Source organism: Stegostoma tigrinum, chromosome 22 (genome assembly GCF_030684315.1).
Source record: "Stegostoma tigrinum isolate sSteTig4 chromosome 22, sSteTig4.hap1, whole genome shotgun sequence".
NCBI lineage: Eukaryota > Metazoa > Chordata > Chondrichthyes > Orectolobiformes > Stegostomatidae > Stegostoma > Stegostoma tigrinum.
Window position 1 is genome coordinate 27,074,134 of NC_081375.1, and position 22,096 is coordinate 27,096,229.

Genomic DNA, 22,096 nt, shown 5'->3' on the forward strand with positions numbered 1-22,096 from the left:
GTTGACATAACTTAGCCTTATAAACCCTGATATTCTGGTAAATCTGTATTATACCTTATGTAGCAATGCCAAAAACAGAATGAGATTCCCCTGATAAAACAGATTAATAATTGGCTACACACCTATAGGCAGAATTTGCAATGGATCTGCTTGTAGACTAATTTTCAGTGATATATCACAATAATCAGCATTAAAGCATTTTACCTGTTGCTGCATATATCAATGACCAATATGTTGGGAAAATGTCTGCGATTGTATAAATATTTATGCAAATATTATAATTGTGGAAGAAAGTAAATTATTGCAAAATGATTCCGACACATTGAGAGAATGGGCCTATATTTGGTTAATGAAAGGATAATTTGAGTTATTGCAATGAGGGTTAAGACATATTCGGAGAGATTTGAGAGTTAGGGGTGTGAAGAATGCAGTTAGTGGGATTGTAGGTATTGGGGTGTGAGGAGGTGTTTGGATAGGAATTTGGGCTGTCAATAATAGTTGGTGGGGTTCAGTGTCTGGTAGGAAGAACGTGAATGGGAGGATTAGTTCTGTGGCGTGTTGTCACAAGTTGAAGGTGTGATGGGTTGGGCCAAATGAAGAAGTTGAGTGGTGGTTTCTGAAAGGAGGTTATTGTTTTGGGGTAGGTAGGATGGAGGCAAATGAGAGGGGTGAATGTAGTATTCTGGTGAGTAGATGATATAGTGGGGTTGATTGGAGGAGTGAGGTTGGGAATGATTTGTTGGTGTGAATGTGGAGAAGTGAGGATGTGGGGGTGAATGTGACAGATGAACAGGATCTTGTTTGTGCATATGTGATGTGAGTAGGGATGAATGGATGTGTAAGTGATCTGGGGTCAGTGGGAGTGCAGGAGATTGGTGGAAGTGAATGCAGGTTGTCAGTGAATGAGGGTTGGAGGGTGAATAGTGGTGTAGCTTGGTGAGAAAGTTGGAGATAATGAGTGGAAAAGTGAAGGATATGGTATAGCAGAATGGATGTAGGCCAATGGAGACGAACGAGAAAACAAACTATGGAGCTGGATGAACACAGCAAGCCAAGCAGCATCTTAGGAGCACAAAAGCTGACGTTTCAGGCCCAGACCCTTCATCAGAAACGGGGGATGGTGGATAGGATTCTGAAATAAATAGGGAGAGAGGGGGAGGTGGACTGAAGATAGATAGAGGAGAAGATAGGTGGAGAGGAGAGTATAGTTGGGGAGGTAAGGAGGGGATAGGTCAGTCCGGGAAGGATGGACACGTCAAGGGGGTGGGATGAGGTTAGTAGGTAGGAAATGGAGGTGCGGCTTGAGGTTGGAGGAGGGGATAGATGAGAGGAAAAATGAACTAGGGAGGCGGGGACAAGCTGGGCTGGTTTTGGGATGCAGTGGTGGGAGGGGAGATTTTGAAGCTGGTGAAATCCACATTGAAACTATTGGGTTGCAGGGTTCCCAAGCAGAATGAGTTGCTGTTCCTGCAACCTACGGGTGGCATCATTATGGCACTGCAGGAGGCCCAAGATGGACATGTCGTCTAAGGAATGGGAGGGGGAGTTAAAATGGTTTGCCACTGGGAGGTGCAGTTGTTTATTGCGAACCTAGCATAGGTGTTCTGCAAAGCGGTCCCCAAGCCTCCGCTTGGTTTCCCCAATGTCGAGGAGGCCACAACGGGCACAGCAGATGCAGTATACCACATTGGCAGATGTGCAGGTGAGCATCTACTTGATGTGGAAAGTCATCTTGGGGCCTGGGATGGGGGTGAGTAAGGAGGTGTGGGGCCAAATGTAGCACTTCCTGTGGTTGCAGGGGCAAGTGCCAGGTGTGGTGTGGTTGGAGGGGAGTGTGGAGCGGACAAGGGAGTCGTGGAGAGAGTGGTCTCTCCAGAAGGCCGACAAGGGTGGGGATGGAAAAATGTCTTTAGTGGTGGGGTCGGATTGTAGAGGCGGAAGTGTCAGAGAATGAGAATTCTGGTGAATGATAGTGTAGGTTAGTGGGGGGTCAATGAGGCGTGTGAAAGTAAAAACGTAAAGTCACGTAGTCTTACTAGACCATGAGACGACTGACTGATTTAATTAACCTCAGATGAGGTTGAGAAGGGAGTTCTTCTTGTTAATCTCAGCGGTGTGAGAATTGAACCCGATCTGTTGGCGTCACTGTAATTTGGAAGTTAGCTGTCCAGCTAACTGACCTAGGATGAAGTGAAGGGGAGTTTTTGCCCATATGTCTCCTCCCCTCCTATAGGGTTAAAGCGGCGACCCCGCCGCCCCGCACCTTCGGCTCGTACCGCCGCTGACGGAAATGACCGAAGGCGTTCGGCTCCGTCTCGAGCGCAGCCGCACCGGCTCCTCTTTGCGGAGATTCGCCGCCTCGGAACTTGGGCGAGATACTATCTCCGGAGAAATAATCGGGTGTTTCTTTCTATCTCTCTCCACCCCTTCCTCTTCCCTCCCCTCACACCACCCCTCTGATTATTTTTAAACAAGTGAAAGTTGTGCTGAGGTATATTTGCAGGAATCTCTCCCGATGCAGGCCATCAAGTGTGTGGTTGTTGGGGACGGGTAAGTCCGTTCATCTCCGTGACCTGAGAGAGAGGGGGGGGAAATTACAAAAGAAAACGAACGTAGCTGCAAGCCCCTGGGCTGTGACTGGGAAGTATAAAAAAAATCATTGTTTTTATTTAAAATTAACTCACGTTGTCGCGGCGCTTTTTTATTGCATTTGGGCTTCATTTTGGCATCCGTTACATTAAATAGGCGACGCTTTGATTTTGTTTTGTATGCATCCTATTTCGATGCAGTTTCCTTTTTAGAAAAATGAAATAGATCTTTTTCTCCCAGCCCGAGCATCGAGTTTCCGAGATTGCTCCCTGGTTGTGACGGTGGAGGAACAATCGAGACAGTTGCCCCAGCCCCAGCCAGGCGTGGAGCGTTCATTTTCATAGCGACAATCCATGGTTTCTTCCTATCCTCCTCACAGACCTGAGCATTTATCTTAAATGGCTCACTGTTTTTCCCCGTTTCCACACCACTGGTGTGAAAGGTGGTTGGAACCCTCCGTAATTTGTGAGAGCTGGTATCAGTAATGAAGGGATGACCTGGAAGGGAGTGTGTGAAAGAGATTAGCGCAAAGTTTTTTTTTAATGTGCGAAGTGTGGAAGAGATGAGCGCAAACGACAACTGAAATTCATATAAATGAATGTGTATTCGGTGGGTAATGGCTGGTATCTGTGATATGGTTCACACAGCCCTTCATAGAGTAAATAACTAGCTACAATTGTGCTGCAAGATGGCTGGCGAGATGGACAGTGGCTCAACACTGGGTATGCACTCTTGAAAAACTGGCTTGTCTGGACTAGAGTGTGGTTCTAATTGATTTGCTGGTTTTGGTTTTGATAACTGTGCCTGTGGAATCTGGTTGTGTGTTCTGAGAAATTGTGAATATGTACAGTATATATGCAGATCTTTGATGATACTGCTGTCTAATAACACTGACAGCTCGAGTGGTCTTTGTACTTTAAGCACAGAACATATGTGTGATAAGATGGTAGCTCAAGTGGTGATGAGCTGTATATAACCTGGGTGTATATTCAAACTATACGTGCAACGTTGTCAGATTTTTATTTAGGCTGAAGATGTGCTTCTCGTGCTCATTTGTGAAGTATTGGACCCCTTTATCAATACTCTGCTGTCCAAAGATTTAAAATTCTGTGTATATATTTTCAGATTTGTTGTGTCATTTAATTTTCCCTTCCTTGAACTACTCATTTCATGGTTTGGCTAACTGCCATTCAGATCTCATCAACTCACCAGGCCATGAAGTGGAACAGTTCATGTGCAAAGAAGGGAACAAGGATAAAAACTGAAAGAGCTGTGGATGCTGTAAATCAAGAACAAAAACAGAAATTGCTGGAGAAGTTCAGCAGGTCTGGCAGCATCTGTGAAGAAAACATCAGAGTTAATGCTTTGGGTCCGGTGACCCTTCCTCAAGAACTGATGGTAGCTGGGAAAATGTTGGTTTATATGCAGAAAGTAGGAAGGGGGGATGTTGTTCTTGAACATGCCTTCATACACCTCAAAATAGTTAGTGTACAGATAAGTTACTTTATGTCAGCTTTTGATATATAGGTAGATGGGAAGTCATTTTATGCAAAAGTTAACATCAGCACTGGGAAAAGTTGTGTGGTAAATTTTTATGTTGTTGAGCAGAGAAGCTGCTTGCTTCTGAAGGGTGGGATTAGGATCTCTCTACATCCATCTGAAACACCATAACAGGGACAGTGTGTTACCAATGAAACCATAAGTAAAAACCTACCTAAGAATTGACAGATGAGAGATTAATGTTAAAGAGAAGGATGACATAACTGATGATTGTGAATGACATGTCTCCCTAATTCCCCTCTCCAATGCATTCCAGTGATTATGCCTTTGCAAGCTGATATAGAATTTTGGCAGTGAAATTGAGGATGTAATTACAGGCATTGAACTTTTGCAGCTGGAGGTCTGTGCTATAGTGAAGGCTTTTTGAAAACCAAAAGCTACTAAAATTTTAAATGTGCGATGTAGGGTTAGATTTTTGCTTTAAGAGTATGTCTAAGTTGTAGGTGATATTTTGTGCTGAAGAAGAGATGGTGCCAGAGAATTTTCTTAACTGTCTGTGTATTTTTGGAAGGGAATTTATTTAATGGACAAAGAAAAAAAAAGCGATGGCTTCAGTGGGGCTAAGAAGTCTCCGCTTTGAGCTCTAATTTACCAGGTTCATGATGTACAACATCTAGGATTTTGGACACTACACAGTAATTAATATTCCTAACTCTCTAAAGATCAGTATTAAAATTATGAGTTGGCGATCACTTATTTACATCTGGAAAACTGGATCGCAATTGATTTTAATGATAACACAGTGTGGTGCTGGAGGAACACAGCAGGCCAGGCAGCATCAGAGGAGCAGCAAAGTTGAAGTTTCGGGTTTGGACCCTTCAGAAATGGGGAGCGGAAAGGGAGCCCAGGAATGACTTGGGAGGAGGGGTGGGGCTGGGGAATGTAGTGGGATAGTGATAAGTGAGTGAAGAAAGGGAGTGGTGGGGATTACTCAGTGAGGTGGGAGGGGTGGAAAGGTTGTCAGGTCAAGGAGGCAGGGATGAGACAGAAGGTTGAACATGCAATGAGGCTGGGATGGGGAGACTTTAAAACTATGTGCATTGTGATAACAATAAAGAAGTTGCCAGCAAAAACTAAAGTGGTAAGAGTAACGCTAGCAGAGGACACACTGCATCGGTCATGGTTTTATCAATCACACCAAGTTACTGTGCTGGTTAGTAATTCTACTTAAGCCATTCATTCTAAAAATGTCATCAGATGTATTTTGTTTCCGTATTCTGTCATGAGACGTGGGTGTTTCTGGCTGGTCAGCATTTATTGCCCATCCCTAGTTGCTTTTGGGAAGGTAATGCTGAGTCGCCTTCTTAAACTGCTGCAGTCCATTTGCTGTAGGTATGCCAATACCCTTATGTTGGAAAATAGTTTTTTTTTGGCAGGGACAACAGGAATTTTTGGCCAAACTCTGAACTTGGCTTTGTTTTTCTGACAGCAAGGACCGCATGGTAGAGGCAGGAGAGTCATCTGGATGTTTCCTTCTCTTTTGGCTGTTTCTTCTATTTCTTCTTCTGCTTTTAATCCTTTCTTTGGTATTCCGAGATGGTGCCAGAGAATGACAGTTTTGTATATTTTTCACTGTATTCCTGTACTTGAGTATATGTGTCAAAATCTAAAGCTAAATTTAACAAGTCCTGAACTGCTGGGATAGAATGCATCCTTCAAATATTTATTCCTGCAGTCGCTGGAAAGAATCACAGTTGATGATCGCAGTTCCCACCCTTTGCTTTAGTTAATGGTTGCATGGTCCTGGATAAGGACTGTCTCCTGATTCTTGCCATTCCAGTTAGTCAAAAACGGAACTTTCATCAGATTGGTTTATGGCTACCTTGTCTTATTCAATTCACTGTTCAGTGAACCATTTGAGATTTGACATCATTGCATGTTATAGGTCTTCTCCCTTTTCAGCTCTCCTAAGTGGAATTTTATTTTTGCATTCTTCTTCCACGAATGGCTTGTTAAACTTGTGTTCTTATCTTAAGTTCTTACTTTCTTCACTACATATATTCTTGTTCAACTTGCAACCATTGCTTGCCTGTTTTAAGAGAGCTGCACTTTTACTATATTTTCTTATAAGCCAGGAGAGTGGAATGGGTGCAGTCAAATTAGCTAGTGTTCACATGGCCATGTTTGAGGCAAGTATGCTAGGGGAACTGCACCAGACATACTTGTGAAATGTTTTTACATGTACACCTTTACATTGTCACTGTTTCATCATTTTACCCTAAGGTGGTGCATAGATCCATGTTTTATTGTATCAGTGCTTGAATGTATTTGGAGAATAATTGATTCATTTTCAAAGTCTGGTGACTGCTACTTTATTTATTTAGGTAAATATTTCAACAGTTCAGCAGCCAAGATCAGCAAGTTGAGGGGATAGTTAATCTGTGTTTTTAGTTTGTTTTGTTTGAATTATTAATGCTGACTAGAATATAGGGAAAGTCCCCTGATTTTAACATCCTCCTGAACTACATTGGCATGTTTGTGTGTTTGATTAATCTCTGTGGGGCTGGCACTAGTGATTTGTAAAACCAACTATTTTATACAAGCGTGTGAAGGGAAAGTGGGGCTGTCTTATTGGAAACCAGCTCAACATGTGAAGTGCAAATCATAAAATTATTTTTGAGATCTTCATTTTTTGGCTAAATGATACCTTTTTAGTTAATAACAATGTTAATGTTTAATTTGAGTTGAAAGGAAAAGTTTGTCATTGTCAGTATTGTGGTATTCATCTTGGGGTAGCAGTTAGGATTCTGTTACTGGCCTCAGCATTCCCAGCGAGGGAGGGGGAAAATCAACTAAGATTTGCCTTCTAATCGTTTACCAGTGACTTGGTGCGTAGTTGTCAGTAAAAAAAAAGATTGAACTCCATATTGCTCTCCAATCTCATTGACCGTCCTGCCATCACTTGTGTCGAGGTTTGTGTGCGGAAGGATCACTGCCTGAAGTGCTGGAGGTTACAGGTACCTTTTTAGGATAATTTATGGTTTTATGCCTAAATACTAGCTCTCACTTATTGAAATTGCTTAGTCAGAAGGAAAATATTCAGTGTGCTTTCGCATCTATTTTCTCTTTTGAAGAAGTGATTTTTGGGGGAGGGGTGAGGAAGGGTGTGGAGTCATGGTATGTGAGCTACAGAGATGACAAATTGGGTGTCCAAGACAAGCTTTGTTACCAACTGCTGCATTCAGCTGGGCTGTTTTGCCGGTGAATTGCATTTTGGATTTCTGTGTTTGCGTATGTTTCTTCCCTGTTAATCATTACATCATCACTAACCAATGAGGAGGGTCTTGAGAGAAGTGTGAAATAGTGAGCTCTGCTTGGAATGTGCTACCTCAACTGACATGATGCAGTTTTCTGACAAAGAATTAGGGTTCTGGTTACTTAGCATCATTAACTGTTTGGTTTGCACCTTGAGAGCTGGTAGGGGTTTTAATTCCAATAGAATGGGCAGATTATTTTAAATGCCACAGCTCTTTAATAAATGCTTCAAAGTTAAATATATATTGTGTTGTGCTGCATTATTTATTGTCCTTCTAGATTGTGTAGCACTACAGAATTAATTTCTAATCGTTAATCAAAGAAGCATTGATTTGGTTACAAAATATGACAGTAACAGAATCAGTGAGGTTTTTAATAGGAATTTGATGTCAATTGCATTGTTTTATATTGAGTATTTGACAAACAAAAGAAGGTTTGTCAAGTATTTATTTTCTGCTTTCATCAACATTTCTGTCTATAACTTCTGTCTGTTCTCCCCACCCCAGATTTTGTGCTCCCAAAAACTGATGTACACATTTCCAGATTATAATAACTCAAAATATTTGAATATTGTAAATGCCACTCCCTATCAAATCAATCATTTTAGGCCCTGTTTTGCCGTTGCAGTTAATAAAGATAAATGAATTGTTTTAATATTTTTAAAATACTATAATATTTTGATGAATACGTGACATCAATCAGAAAGCATGCTCTGTAAAGAATTCTGTGTGGAAATAGATGTTACATTGCTTTATGTTTCAAAGTTGATAAGCAATCCAATCTGGATGCATTCTATATTTAGCCAGTAGAATTCTGTGGGCTTTTTTTTTAAATTCTAAAGTTTTGTGGATTATGGTCCATGAATCTGACTGTTTGCATTTGGGGTAATTGTATTGTAGTGACTGAATAAATGCAATTCCTATTGTTATCCAAGGGCATTTTCACTGGTCTTGATTACAGTGGTTAAAAGGGTATATTTGAGAGTTTTACTCATTTTTCTCTGGGAAAATATATGAATAGTAGGCCTTGGTTTTGAGAAATTCTCCCTTTGCTATGCAGTAATTCCAGAATAAGCTTGCTAAAATTTTTTCAAAACATGGCCGACTATCCACTCATCAGTACTTTGACCTGGACACAGCATGAGATGATGCCTCTGCCTCTGGAGGCAAAGTACTGATTGGATGGCAGAGTATGACTACCTCTACTTGATATTCACTTCACCAGTTTATTCTAATATCATGACCATAATGGTCAGTCAGAAGAAAGCTGTTATCGTGATGGCACTTGCGTATGTATTAACACATACATTTCAGTGCCAGTACATTGTCAGAGATTGTTGCAGAATCTACAACAGAAACCAGGAAGGGAAGCTATGAGATGTAGGTTATTTTCTATTAGCTGTGATTTAACTATTAAGCAAAGCAATGGTTTGAAATATCTTTTTAAAACTGTAACCTGGGTCTACAATTGGCCCAAGTGGATGAGATAAAAAGTGGTTTTCCTCTGTTATTTCTTTAAACTCACTGAGTTTTGTTTGTCTCAATCCCATTCCCACTGGGCATTAAAGTATAACACTGTCCAGAAATGAGCACTAATTGTTATAAATGTGACAGTTGCATTTTGACCTTAAGCAATGATTGTGGGAAACAGAAATAAGGCCACTGGGGGAAGGAAATGATTAAGATTAGGTGAATCAGAAGACTGCAGGAGAAGATGATGTTGCTTTTTTTCTGTGCTGTACCTGAATGAAAAGGAGTTAACATGTTTGAGTATTGTCCATCAGTTCTTTCATGAACCTGTAGGGGAAGGATACTAGATTTTAGTGAGGTCCAGGCCATAAAGCCAAATTCACAGTCTGAATTAGGAATTTAAACGATATCCTTACCACCAGTCATTTGAGTTGAAATGGGTTTATCTGTGTCTGTGGGAATATTGATCGTATTCCTATGACAGGTGTAAAGGAAATAGTAATGCTCTCAGTTGCATAACCCAGGTTACGATGATGGTGGAGTTAAGATTAGTTGAGTATGGAAATTCTTAAATATGTATGTGATAGATATGGAAACAGAAATTGATATTGTCAAGACTTCATTAGAGAGTAAGAAAAACAGCACATGTAAGATGAGAGTAAAAGGGCTAAAGATATAATCTACAGTTTTAAAAAAATGAAAACTAGGGATTCACAACTCACTTTAATTCTTCATGTAACAGTGTTAATTATCTTGAAAGAATCCCCAAACTACCCTAGTCACATTTCCTTTATGCAAAACTGATGTGAAGTTGATTAGTTATCCCAAAGCAGTATTCCAGTGTCAGGTGAAGTTAAAGTTAGACTGGAAAATGATGGGTGCATCCAATTACTTGCCATTGATAGTAGAAAGAAACAAGTCTCACTAGAGGGAAGGATTAGTCTTAAGAAAATATGGTCGTTTACAGATCATTAAGACTGTTTGACATTGAGAAAGTGCCGTGAGAGCAAGAAGTGGTCTTTTGAGCAAGGAGAACCAAATTATAAAATTAGCCATTGGTATAATATTAAATGCTGTACTTCTGCAAACCATGCAAATGTTTTTGAATCTATTTCCCCTGAAGATTGAACAGTTTCGAGCCAATGAATTACCTGCTTTGCGCACACACATGATATTCTGGTGTCTGCTAGTCAAATCAGTAACACATCTTTCAAGTATATGCTGCTCAGTAAAGTGCTGAATTATCTCCTGAATGGCTGACCTAAAGATTGGGGAAATATTTCCCACTTAGAAATGAACTGTGTGGATTGAGACTGTTTCTTTTGGGGTTTAAGAGTAATTATTCCACCAAAATTTAAAGATATTTCAAAGAGGAACTTCATTGCGAGCACGCAGGGATTGCGCATGTGAAAGCAATGGCAATAACCTTTGTTCCCCAAAGATAGATGACAGTATTGAAAAGTTGGTGAAAAGTTGTGAAATGTGATTCCAGAATAAGAAGTTAATGAAGCAAAACATTTTCTTTTGTTCCAGTGTAGGCAAAAAGAGGTTTCTTCTGCTGTCCCTGCCATATTTCCTTTTTCAAGAGAGAGCACGGTCTGAAGATGGGTATCTAGACCCAAAACGTTAATTCTGTTTCTCTTTCTGTAGATACTGCCAGACCTGCTGAGTTGTTCTAATTAATAGCTGCAGCAAGTGGATAAATGCCAAGCTATTGAGATTTTCTGTTTGACACAGTCCAGATTATAGCCTGTTCTCTTAACTGAATGTTCTCACAATTTATGACAGATTGCCCACTTTATGTTTAGTGTTTAAAGTTACTCTTAGGACAAGGTAAGATTTGTTTAAAACTTGTGGTCAACAGCAAAGTAAGAGTAAAGAAAGACGTGAAAGATGAGTCATGATACATCAAACATTAAACTTGGAGAGTTCGTTCCTGGTCAGAAGGTGTAAAGCCTTTGTTGGGTGAACAGAGTTCTTGTAGATATTTGAAACTAAATCAGAGATTGCTAGAACACCTCAGCAAGTGTGACAATATCTGCAGAGGGAGAAACAGAATTAACGTTTCAGGCCCAGACACCCATCTTCAGAACTGTGCTTTCTCTTGAAAGAGGGAATATGGCAAAGGGACAGCAGAAGAAACTCTTGTCCAAATTCTTTAATATCAAAGTCAAACAAACTGAAGGTTTACAGATATTACGTATCTGCTGATGATATGAGATGTTTCAGGATATTTAATTAAAGATGCATCAATCAGTTTCACGGTCACACCCATCAAGTGAAGTTGGTAATCGGACTTGATACAATTGGAGATTGAAAGAATGAATTCAAGGTCGTGGAAATGGAGGAAGATGCCCAGTCAGAAGTGAAGGATGGTGAATTTACAGCATACGGGTGAGGAAGAGGAAATAAATTATTTTCATTATTTATCAAATTATATATTTGTTAACGATTTGGTCCTATTGAGGAATATTTTTGACGTAAGTTACTTCTGGTAATGTTGTTCATGTTTCTACTACAATCGCAGCAGAAACAATTCGGCAGCCCAACCTGTTTAAATTTAGAAGTATCGGTGATGTTGGTTCACTCATTATATCAAGAAATTATATACATGGATCTATTTACATTTTAATACACAGTTCTTGATGTGGGGTGGAGTGTAGCAGATTGGATGGTTTGAGTAAGTTTATATTATTTTCCTCTGTCTTCTCAGATTGGGAGATACAAAGAAAGTCATTTCAACAATGGCTAGCTGCCTGCAGTTGATCTGTATTAGCCTTATTCATTGCAGTAGATAACAAGTCAAACAATTTTCAATTGAGTTGTTTGATTTTAATGCCTGATTCAGTGGATATCTGAGCCCATGCATTAGTAATCTAGCTTACCTGCCATGGTTGTACAGCAAGTCAAAACAATATTCCACTCTTTGCTGCTGTAACCAATGACATTATTTTCATGTTTAAATTAAGTTACCGTGACCGGGTGTTTTTTATTTCATTTGGGGAAAAAAATCCGGTTCAATATCTAGAGAGATTAGACTGAAAAATCACTGCAAATTTTGTATAAACAAGTAGCTACCCAGCTGCCAGGCTTTAATCATCATTTTGAAATTGAATCCTTTAAACTAATGTTATATTGCCAAGAATATCATGAGATATTAAGTTCTGTTTTAGATGATGTCTGTAATTTTAATTTGCTATTTTTCCTGCTGATGCTAATTGGAGTTTTTCCTGCCTTTTGCTAATGGTCACAATGATATAAAGATTTCTTAGACATACAGCAACAGCTATAAGGGAAGTGTTTTTCTTCCCATTCCCACATCATTCCTAGTCTCAGACTTCTGAATTTAAAAAAAAATTCCTCCCATTTTGCATCCTTCTAACTTGAAGGTACAGAGTTAAACTGGCCGTGTGGTAGAACTACTCTGGTCTTGGATGTCGCTGAAGTAAATGTTAATGCTGTCAGTTAATGAGAGTTTATTCAACCATTGGGTAACAAAGCTAAGTTCAGTCCAGTCTTCCTACTATCAGCCATGTGTATAGGTATGTTTTGGATAGTAATTAGCAATGGCATGCATGTTTTATATATAGAAGCTAACTACAGAGATGAGCAGTCAAGCATAGGACCTTCCTGTTTTGAACAACTCACGCGCTTAACCATGGTGTTAGCTAAAGTAATGGTTTTTTTTTTAAAACAAGGGTTTTTTTAACCTTCTTTCTTTCTGCCCCTTACTGTCACACGTCTGCTATTTACAAGAAATATACACATGTACATTGGCATTGGTAACATGTTAGTGTTGTTGCTTCTCAAAATATTGGTTTTAGTCATCATTTTAGACCACCACACCCCAACCTGATTTTAGTAATTTGCAGTAGCTTGACGTATAGTTTGCAGTTGATGACACAAGATCTGTTGTTTAGGAATATCCCACTGTTACTCTTTTAAAAAGAAACAAAAAACCCTAACCAATACCAGCTTGTTTCCGTGGGGATGGGGAAGAAAAGCCTAAGAACAAGATGATCCAAGCACATTCTACGCAAACTTTTTGTGTCTTTCATACTAGATTCTTGATCTGGAATTCAAAAGTCAGCTTTTAGCTATTTTTAATCAACTTATTCAGACGTTTTAGAACACATGCTGGAAGTACGTAGGACTTCTGACCCAGACATGGAGCACGACTGCAATTTTGTGATGTCTATTAACAGCTGTGCGTATTAAGTAGGAAATGTACTGCAGAAAGTTGTAAAAGATTTTTATACAGCATCTTCTAAACCTTCCTTCCTACTAGAAGGACAAGAGCAGCATATGATGGGAATACAGCCTGGAGTTCTGTAAGAGCATTGTACAGCATATGGACTACAGTGGTTCAAGAAGGCAGCTCATCACACCTTCTCAAGGCAGCTCTGGATGGGCAGTAAATGCTGGCCAACCAACCATGCCCATGTCCTGCAAGGGAATGAAAATAAAATCTGTAACACTGGAATTCCACGTTTCAAATGGAGGCTTCATGTCACCCCAGCTCTAATTCGGGATACCTGGGGATATTTTACACGTGGACTGCTGGAGGACAATGCGTGAAAGCCTTTTCTTATCTGGTTTGGGCAATACAAAATTGTGTGTGGGGGGGGACGTTGGGGGGATGGTGGAAGTAATACGATACATCATTCTTAATTTTCATATCAAAGTTAAGTCATCCATGTGGCATCAAAGAACAAAGTATACAAACCTCAGTGTGCACCAGCAGCTAAGGCTACAGATTACAAAAATACTAAAAGAAAAATAAAGTCAGGGCTCTAAATACTTTATCTCTCTCTGTGGCATTCATAACAAAATGGATTGAAAGCACAAATGGACTGATTTGACATCTTGCAGCCATGTCTCTGAAATAGCTACAACTCGTACTCAAATCTTCAAGGATATTTTAATTCCTTCGCAGCTGTTGGGAATCACTAGCGAGGACAGCATTTGATGCCCATCTATCCCTGAATTGAGTAGCTTATGGTCATTTCAGAGGCCAGTTTAAAGTCAGCCACATTGCTGTGGGTCCTCAATTACGTGTATTTTCGGTTTCCTTCCCTAAAGGGTATTAGTGAATCAGATGGTCTTTTTACAATAATTGATGTAAGTTTCATAGTCATCATTGATGAGGCTAGCTTTCAATTCCTGATTTATTAATTGAATTTGGCTTCTGCTAGTTGTTTTAGTGGGATATAATGCATGATCTGGGTAGGGCAGGAAGCTAAGAAAAGATGCATGGGTTGCTCTATCAATTAAGGATGATCATAGAATCATAACATCCTTACAGTGTGGAAACAGGCCATTTGGCCCAACAAGTCCACACCGCCCCCTCAGAGCATCCACGCCGCCCCTCAGAGCATCTCATTCAGACCCATCCCCCTATAACCCACCTCATCTACACATCCCTGAACTTTGCGGGCAATTTAGCATGGCCAATCCACGTAGCCTGCATATGTTTGGACTGTGGGAGGAAATCAGAGCACCCAGAAGAAACCCATGCAAACACTGGGAGAATGTGCAAATTCCACACAGACAAAATCAAACCTGGGTCCCTGCGCTATGAGGCAGCAGTGCTAACCATTGAGCCTCCGTGCCACCCATAAGATGTTAGTAGTGACAAGGGAGATCTTGCTTCTGGAGATAAAACAGTAGAAACAGTTTGGGTAGTGATTAGAAATAGTACAGGAAAAGAGTTGCTTGTGGAAGTAATTTATATGTCCCATAACAGTAATCATACTGTAGGGCAAGGTATACAGAAAGGAATAATGGAGTCATGTTTCTAAACCAAAAGCATGATAGTTGGGTGATTTTTATCGACACATAGATTGAGTGAATCACATTTACAAAGGTAATCAGGATGATTAGTTCATGGATAACAAAATGTGGAGCTGAATGAACACAGCAGGCCAAGCTTTGAGCAGAATTTTCTAGAACCAACCAGAGTGCAGGCTGTATTGGATCAATATCCAATAAGACAGGATTGATTAATTAATGATCTCATAACCGAGGTGTCCCTGGGTAGCTGATCATAATTATTTAATTTCACTTTTAGCTTGAGGGAGAGAAGAATGGGTCTAAGAGTAATGTTTTCAATTTAAATAGGGACATATGAGACAAGAAGACAGAACTGGCTAAAGTGAACTGAGAAATTAGGTTAAGAAATAGGTCAGCAGAGATCTAGTGGCAGGCATTTTAGGAGATGTTTCAGAACTCAAAAATATATTCCAGTGTCGTTATCAAAATCCTTCTAAGGAAAGGACATACCACAGCCCAGGCAATCAATGAGATCTAATAAAAAGAAGCATGTAATTTTTGCAGAGATAAATGGCAGGCTAGAATGTGAAAAATAGCACTGACTGAAAGAATAATGAGAAATTAAAGTCTGATAGAAACTAAAGAGTAATGTATGTAAATATTAAGTTTTTATTTTGTTTTTTTTTAAAACTGGTATTTCAAAAAGAAATGAGTAACACTAGGACAGATTGGAGTTTAATTGAGATAAATGTTAAGTGCTGCATTTGGAAAGGCAAATCAGGGCAGGACTTATGCACTTAATGGTAAGGTCCTGGGGAGTGTTGCTGAATAAAAACACCTTGGAATACAGGTTCATAGTTACTTGAACGTGGAGTCATTATTTAGCATGGCCAAGCCATGTAGCCTGCATATTTTTGGACTGTGGGAGGAAACCAGAGCACCCAGAAGAAACTCATGCAGACACTGGGAGATTGTGCAAACTATGTAGGCAAAATAATGAAGAACGCATTCGGTCAGTGCATTGAGTACAAGAGTTGGGATGTCATGTTGCAGCTCTACAGGACATAGTTAGACCACTTTCGGAATACAGCGTTCAGTTCTGGACCCCTGCTATAGGAATGATGTTGTGAGACTTGGAAGGATTCAGAAAAGATTTATAAGGATGTTGCCTGGGTTGGAAGATTTGAGCTACAGGGAGATGCTAAATAGAGTGGGACTATTTTCCCTGGACCGTTGGAGGCTGAGGGGTGACATATTTATAAAATCATGAGGGGCATGGCTAGGATGAATAGCTGAGGCCTTTTTCCTAGGGTCGGCAAGCCCAAAACCAGGAAGCGTTGGTTTAAGGTGAGGGGGAAAAATTTAAAAGGGACCTAAGGGGCAACTTTCTCTCTGAGGGTGGTATGTGTATGGAATGAGCTGACAGAGGAAGTGGAGGCGGCTAGTGCAATGACAACATTTAAAAAGCATCTGGATGGGTACATGAATAGGATGGTTTAGAGGGATATGGGCCAAATGCTCGCTAATGAAACTAGATTTATTTAGGATATTTGGTTGTCTTGGATGAGTTGGATCAAAGGATTCTTTCCATGCCACACAACTCTGACTCTATGACTCTCTAGGTTCATTGAGCATTGGCACCTCTAGAGAGAACGGAGCTTGTTTCGTAGGTCTCTTCTCAAACCTATGGACTGCAGTGGCAAATTTCTTGTTTGCACCCTGGAAAACACATTGGCTTATTCAGGGTTCCCAACCACTAGAAGCTATGGTCATGACACATCTGCACTACTACTGAATATTGTATTTAAATTGGGGACTCCCTGTCTTTATTATTTAAACTAGTGAGTTTTTTTCCATCAAAGCTGGGAAGCCAAAATCAATTGTATTATAAGTAGAATGTAGTCTCGGACCTTTCTTTTCCTGAGGAGGTTGCTATGCTGAAGAACAAGTTGAAGCACTTTTATATTGATATTTGCTTGTTTGTGACTGTTAAGAATGAATGTCCACATTAATGACAGTCTTCTAGTTAACTAGGGAGAATTTGGATATCTAGCCACTTATCTTCTAGGAATGTTAATGAAATATTTTCCTTCATTGCAAAGGGAATGAAACATAAAATTTTGATACATTTGCAGAGGATGTTGGTGAGACCACAACTGGAGTATTGTGTACTGTTTTGGTCACCATATTTGAGAAGGCATGTAAATGTGAGAAGGTTCCACTCATTTGAATGTAGGATTCAGAAATCTAGGGAGGTATTATGAGAAAAGTGTGTTGGAATGGTTGCGCCTATCCTTTGGAATTTAAAAGAATTGGAAGTGATCTTACAGACATAACGTATGGGGGGGGGGGGGGGGCACTTGAGCAGAGTTGAAAGGATGTTTCCCACAGTGACAAACATCAGGGCCAGAGGTTTTATCACATTTTAAGATGGGGGTGAAAATTTTTTACTTAGAGGGTTGAGAGTCTTCGAGTCCCTTGTTAGTAAAAAATCTGAGGTTATTTAGGATAGGCAGGAAAGTGGAGTTGAAGAAACAATCAGAACAGCCATGATCTGATTGAATTGTGGACCAGTGAAAGGTTTAATCTTGCGCTAATTCTTCTGTTTATATGCTTCCTAGCATTAACCTGTGTTGTAGATAGTGGTTGAATGTACACACCCACAATAGTTGATCTCACATTGTGTAAAAGTACAAAGGTCAAGTCATTTTCAACTAAAATGGCTTCATGCGAGTATGTTGGTGGTAGTGAAGACCTTTGGTTTGGCACAACTGACATTTAGATCCAGGTCACATTGTTAGTCGCCTCTGCATGAAGATTTCCCCTTTTTAATATCTTCAACATATGTCCTGCAATATGTTGTACTGTAATAAGTGGAGTTTACTGATGTTTCCTCATTTTAAAAGAAGCTATGCTTGAAGAAAACTAATTATTAGATGCACAGAGTGCACAGACAGCCACTCATAATGCAGTCTCCCGTACATTTGGGGGAACGAAGTGCTGACTAGGTAACTGTGTTTTGCAGAACACCTACGTTCTATCTCGGAAGAAGACTGAGCTTCCAGTTGCATGCCACTTCAACACATCACCGTGTTCTCTGGCCAACGTCTCCATCTCAGGCTTGCTGCAGTGCTCCAGCGAATCTCAGCACAAGCTTGAAGAACAGCATCTTATTTTCGACTTGGAATCCCTGCAGCCTTCTGGCCTTTTTTAATATTGAAGTCAACAGTTTTAGGGTTTAAACGTCCTTTCCCCATGCTTTCTCTCACCCCCACGCCGCAAGCCTTGGTATCACATGGGCTGCTACCACACACTACCCATTGTCAGTCACTAATAGTCTCCATTAGCAGCTATTCATTCCCCAACCAACCTTTTAACCACACCTTTGTCTGTCCAACTGTATTTCTCTCTCTCAGAGCTCTATCTTCACCTACCATTTACTATATCTCCTCTCCCCACTTCATCTTCTGTATTAAAGACTATCCTTTTTCTAGTTACCGTCAGTTCTGAAGAAGGGTCACCGGACCCAAAACATTAACTTACCATTAACATCCACAGACGTACCAGACCTGCTGAGATTTTTGAGCGATTTCTGTTTTGGTTCAGTCCAATTTCATTGCTGAAGAAAGAGTTAGTTAGATGTCAATCACAATTTAAGATTGCAGCCTGTCATCACAGCAGCTGGACAGTCACCAGACCAATGTGTTGCATCAAACCAAAATGTTTTTGCACCAGGTTAAACAGCTTGTCACAATATGAAAACTGAATTTGAAACCTGTCATACTTTTGGTGGCTCCATTTCAACCCTACCTAATATTGCAGGAAGCCACATCCCAGTGTTTATATGTAATCTATAAATTATGGAAGTAGGGCTTGGGTAGTGATGCAAGCCTTTTCTCCTGACGTTTTCCTCCACATTTGGTGCGAGTTGTCTGTCTCTGGGGCAGTGATCGTTTTATAAAGGAAAGCACCTATTCCTTGCCCAAAGAATTTAATCAGTTGAATTTTGGCTTTGAGTCCAGCAATCATCTTTGGGGTCTAATGGCAATATAGGTATATTGTGTACTGTCAATATAGCCGAGTATAATAGTATTTCATACAGAAACTAAAACTGATTTTTAATGGTAATGTTTTTAAAAGCTGCTGTACGTTGTTGGTATTTAGGTTGCAAGTAATAAATTGGAATATTCTTAATTATATACTCCTGTAATATTCAAACAGAATCGATAGTATGTTAGAAATTAGAATTGCAACAGTACCAGTGTACTAAAACAGTTTGTCTGAACTGCACCTGGGGCTGGGGAAGTTGGGCATGCGAAGAGTCTTGACTCTGCCTAATAATTCATTCAATATTTTGGTATTTATTATATTTCTGTTGTTCAGGTTGTTAAACTTTTTTAGTTTGAAATGTTGAAGTTCAACACAGCTATAATTACACTACACTTTTACTCGTGCTATTGCCACTGGTTCGCAAATGAAATTTAGCGCTACGACCTTGAATTAAGAGCTGTAAAGTATGTGTCAGAGCTCTGAATTTCAAAATGAATGTTAAAATCCGCAACCTGGATTAAGAAATTTGGAAGATGCTTGATTGTAGTCACAGATTCTCTATGGCAAGGTGTGTAAGATTTTAGCACAAATTAGATTCTTGTGTTTTTTTTTGTTACCAATGCTAATTTCTTTGCATTTATAGTGCTGTAGGTAAGACATGCCTACTCATCAGCTACACCACCAATGCATTCCCTGGAGAGTACATTCCAACAGTGTAAGTATTAATTGTGCCATGTTTTATGAAGTGTTCTTAGACTGTTTAATATTCATTCAGCAGACAAAATTATAATGTTTTAATTTTGCAGATTTGACAACTATTCAGCTAATGTTATGGTTGATGGGAAACCAGTGAACTTGGGACTCTGGGATACAGCAGGTCAGGAAGATTATGACAGACTCCGACCCCTGTCCTACCCACAGACGGTATGTTACTTTCGGTGTTTCTCTCCTTAGCATTTTTCTTCCTTCATATCCTGGAGGCTTGATTTGCTGGAGTTTAGATGCCACAAATCTTCCCATATCCCATCCAAGTACATGTTACTCTCATGAGCCATGACACTGTTGAGCAATCGGTTTAAAGGCATAAATATTGCCCTGTCCTTGTCTGATGTCTTCACAAATCTTCGGCAAATTTGTAACATGATAACAATGTAGATAAGCATTGAAGACAGTCTCATAGTCATTAGCCGGTGATGGCTGGAGCTCCTGTGGATATCCTCCAGACTTCCTTGAATGAACCCTGATATTGGCTTTCATACAGTCCATGATTGCTCTTATGATCCATCGCGTACATCAGTTGTATTGCAGTTTGCCGTTGGACACCTTCAAGGATTATCTCCTGCGTCATTTGGCTTTCTTCTAAGGTCTGGCACATCTTTGCCCAAAACCATTGGCATTTTCTGGACTTAACCAGGTTAATTAATCAACACGTGGTGTTAATCAGCGACAGATAATACTATTTATTATCATTACATTAACAGGTTGTAACACCTGTCTTGCCATTAGGAACTATTAGCTATTCCATCATGACCTGTTTTTGTTGAGTTATATTTTGCAATGTATTAATCTAACCTGTAGTATTCCTACTACAAAAGCATCTTTTTTTTTTCTTTTTGTCCACTGGTTTTAATGAAGACTGCAACAGTTTGTGTCTTAGTTTTTTTTGATAATTTTGTGTGTTATGATTGCCTTTCTTAGATTGTTTATGAAAATTGAGTTTTTATCAGTAAAGCTGAATATGAAAGACTTACATTTGATGAGATTTTCTTTGGCGTGTTTCCATAAACATAAAAGACAAATTGGCTTAGTGATTATATCTGAAATTTCACCATCAGTTTAAAAAACTGCTGTTAAAGTCTTTACCTAATGGTTATGAAATATTACAGCACAGAAACAGGCCATACAGACCAAAAGGTTCATGTATATGTTTCGTACAAACCAACTCCCAACCTGCTACATTTTAACCCTATTAACATATTGTTTTGCATTGAAAAGCTTTGGTGAGTAGAATAAAGGGAAAGCCAAAGGGATTTTTAATTATTTAAAGAGCAAGATAATAAGTAGGGAAAGAGTAGGAACCATTAGGGACCTTAAGCGGTAATGTTTGTGTGGACCTGGACTTGTGGAGACAGTCCTCGATGAATACTTTGTGTGGGCCTTCACCATGGAAAGGGTAGTACTGATACAGCCATCGGCATGAAATATTAGAATAAATTAACATGGAGGTACAAGTGGATTTAGCCGCCTTAAAGGTAGATAAATCAGCAGTCTCAATGAGATGTATCCTAGGTTGTTGAGGGAGGCAAGTGAGTGGATCGTAAGGACCCTGGCAGGTAGGGGTGCCAAAAGACTGCAGGACTGCTAACCTTATCCCATTAATAAGAAAGGGATAGATGAGGAAATTGTCATTTTCACCTCGCTGGTGGGGAAGTTATTAGATAAAATTCTGTAAGGGAAAGTCATTCAAAAAACGCAAAATTTTTGCGGTGGCAACCAAGAATGTTAATAATGCATTTGATGTGGTTTTCATGGATTTTAGCAAGGATTTTGATAAGGTCTGTTGCTGACTTCTCAAGAAAGAGAGCTTGTGGGATCCAAGGCATGTAGCACATTAGATCCAAAATTGACTGAGAAGCAGGAAGCAGAAGGTGATGATAGAACGTACTGGAAGTCTGTTTCCAGTGGGTTCCACAGGCTCGGTGGTGGAGCCGTTGCTATTTGTAGTGTGTATCAACAATTTGGTCTTAAACATACTGGGTATGATCAGGAAGTTCGTGAATGACTTGAAATTTGGTAAGGTGGTAAATAGAGGAGGATAGCTATAAACTATGGTAGGATATTAATGGATGGGTCAGCTGGGCAGAGCAGTGGCAAATGGAATTCATCCTGGAAAAGTGAGGTAATACACTTGTAGAGGGCTAACAAGGCAAGTGATTACACTATGAATAGTAGGATCTTAGAAAATACTGGAGATTAGTGGGACCTTAGTGTACACATGCATAGATCCCTAAAGACAGCAGGGCAGGTAGATAATTTGGTTATGAGGACATATGGGATACTTGCTGAGGCATAGGGTACAGGAGCAAGAAGGTTATGCTGGATAACTAAACAGGTAATTAGGCTATAACTGGAGCACTGCATACAGCTATGATCACCACATTATAGAAAGTATATGATTGAGGATTTAGAGGAGATTTACCAAGATGTAGCCTGGACTGGAGAATCTGAGGTATGAGGATAAGATTGAATAGGCTAGGCTTGCATCCTTGGAGCAATGCAAGTTGAGAGGGGGACTGATCGATGTTATAAGATTGAGGGGCATAAATAGGATGAATAAGGTGGCAATTTTTCATTCATAGAGGTGTCAGTAACCATTAAGCATAGACTTAAGATCAGGTGGA

The 22,096-nt window shown here is 39.8% G+C and overlaps 1 protein-coding gene across 2 annotated transcripts in view; it reads left to right on the forward strand.

Annotated features, from left to right (window-relative positions):
• Window positions 1-2,300: 2,300 nt before the first annotated feature.
• LOC125463535 (ras-related C3 botulinum toxin substrate 3) overlaps window positions 2,301-22,096 on the forward strand; it is a 29,724-nt gene continuing 9,928 nt past the window's right edge. The window contains exons 1-3 of one of the 2 annotated variants that reach the window (XM_048554880.2): window positions 2,301-2,550; window positions 19,339-19,410; window positions 19,502-19,619. In XM_048554880.2, coding sequence (XP_048410837.1) covers window positions 2,516-2,550; window positions 19,339-19,410; window positions 19,502-19,619 — 225 coding nt within the window. In that variant the 5' untranslated portion in view covers window positions 2,301-2,515. Of the gene's footprint in view, window positions 2,551-11,067; window positions 11,268-19,338; window positions 19,411-19,501; window positions 19,620-22,096 lie in introns of those variants that run through there. The other variant, XM_048554879.2, reaches the window with a different exon arrangement.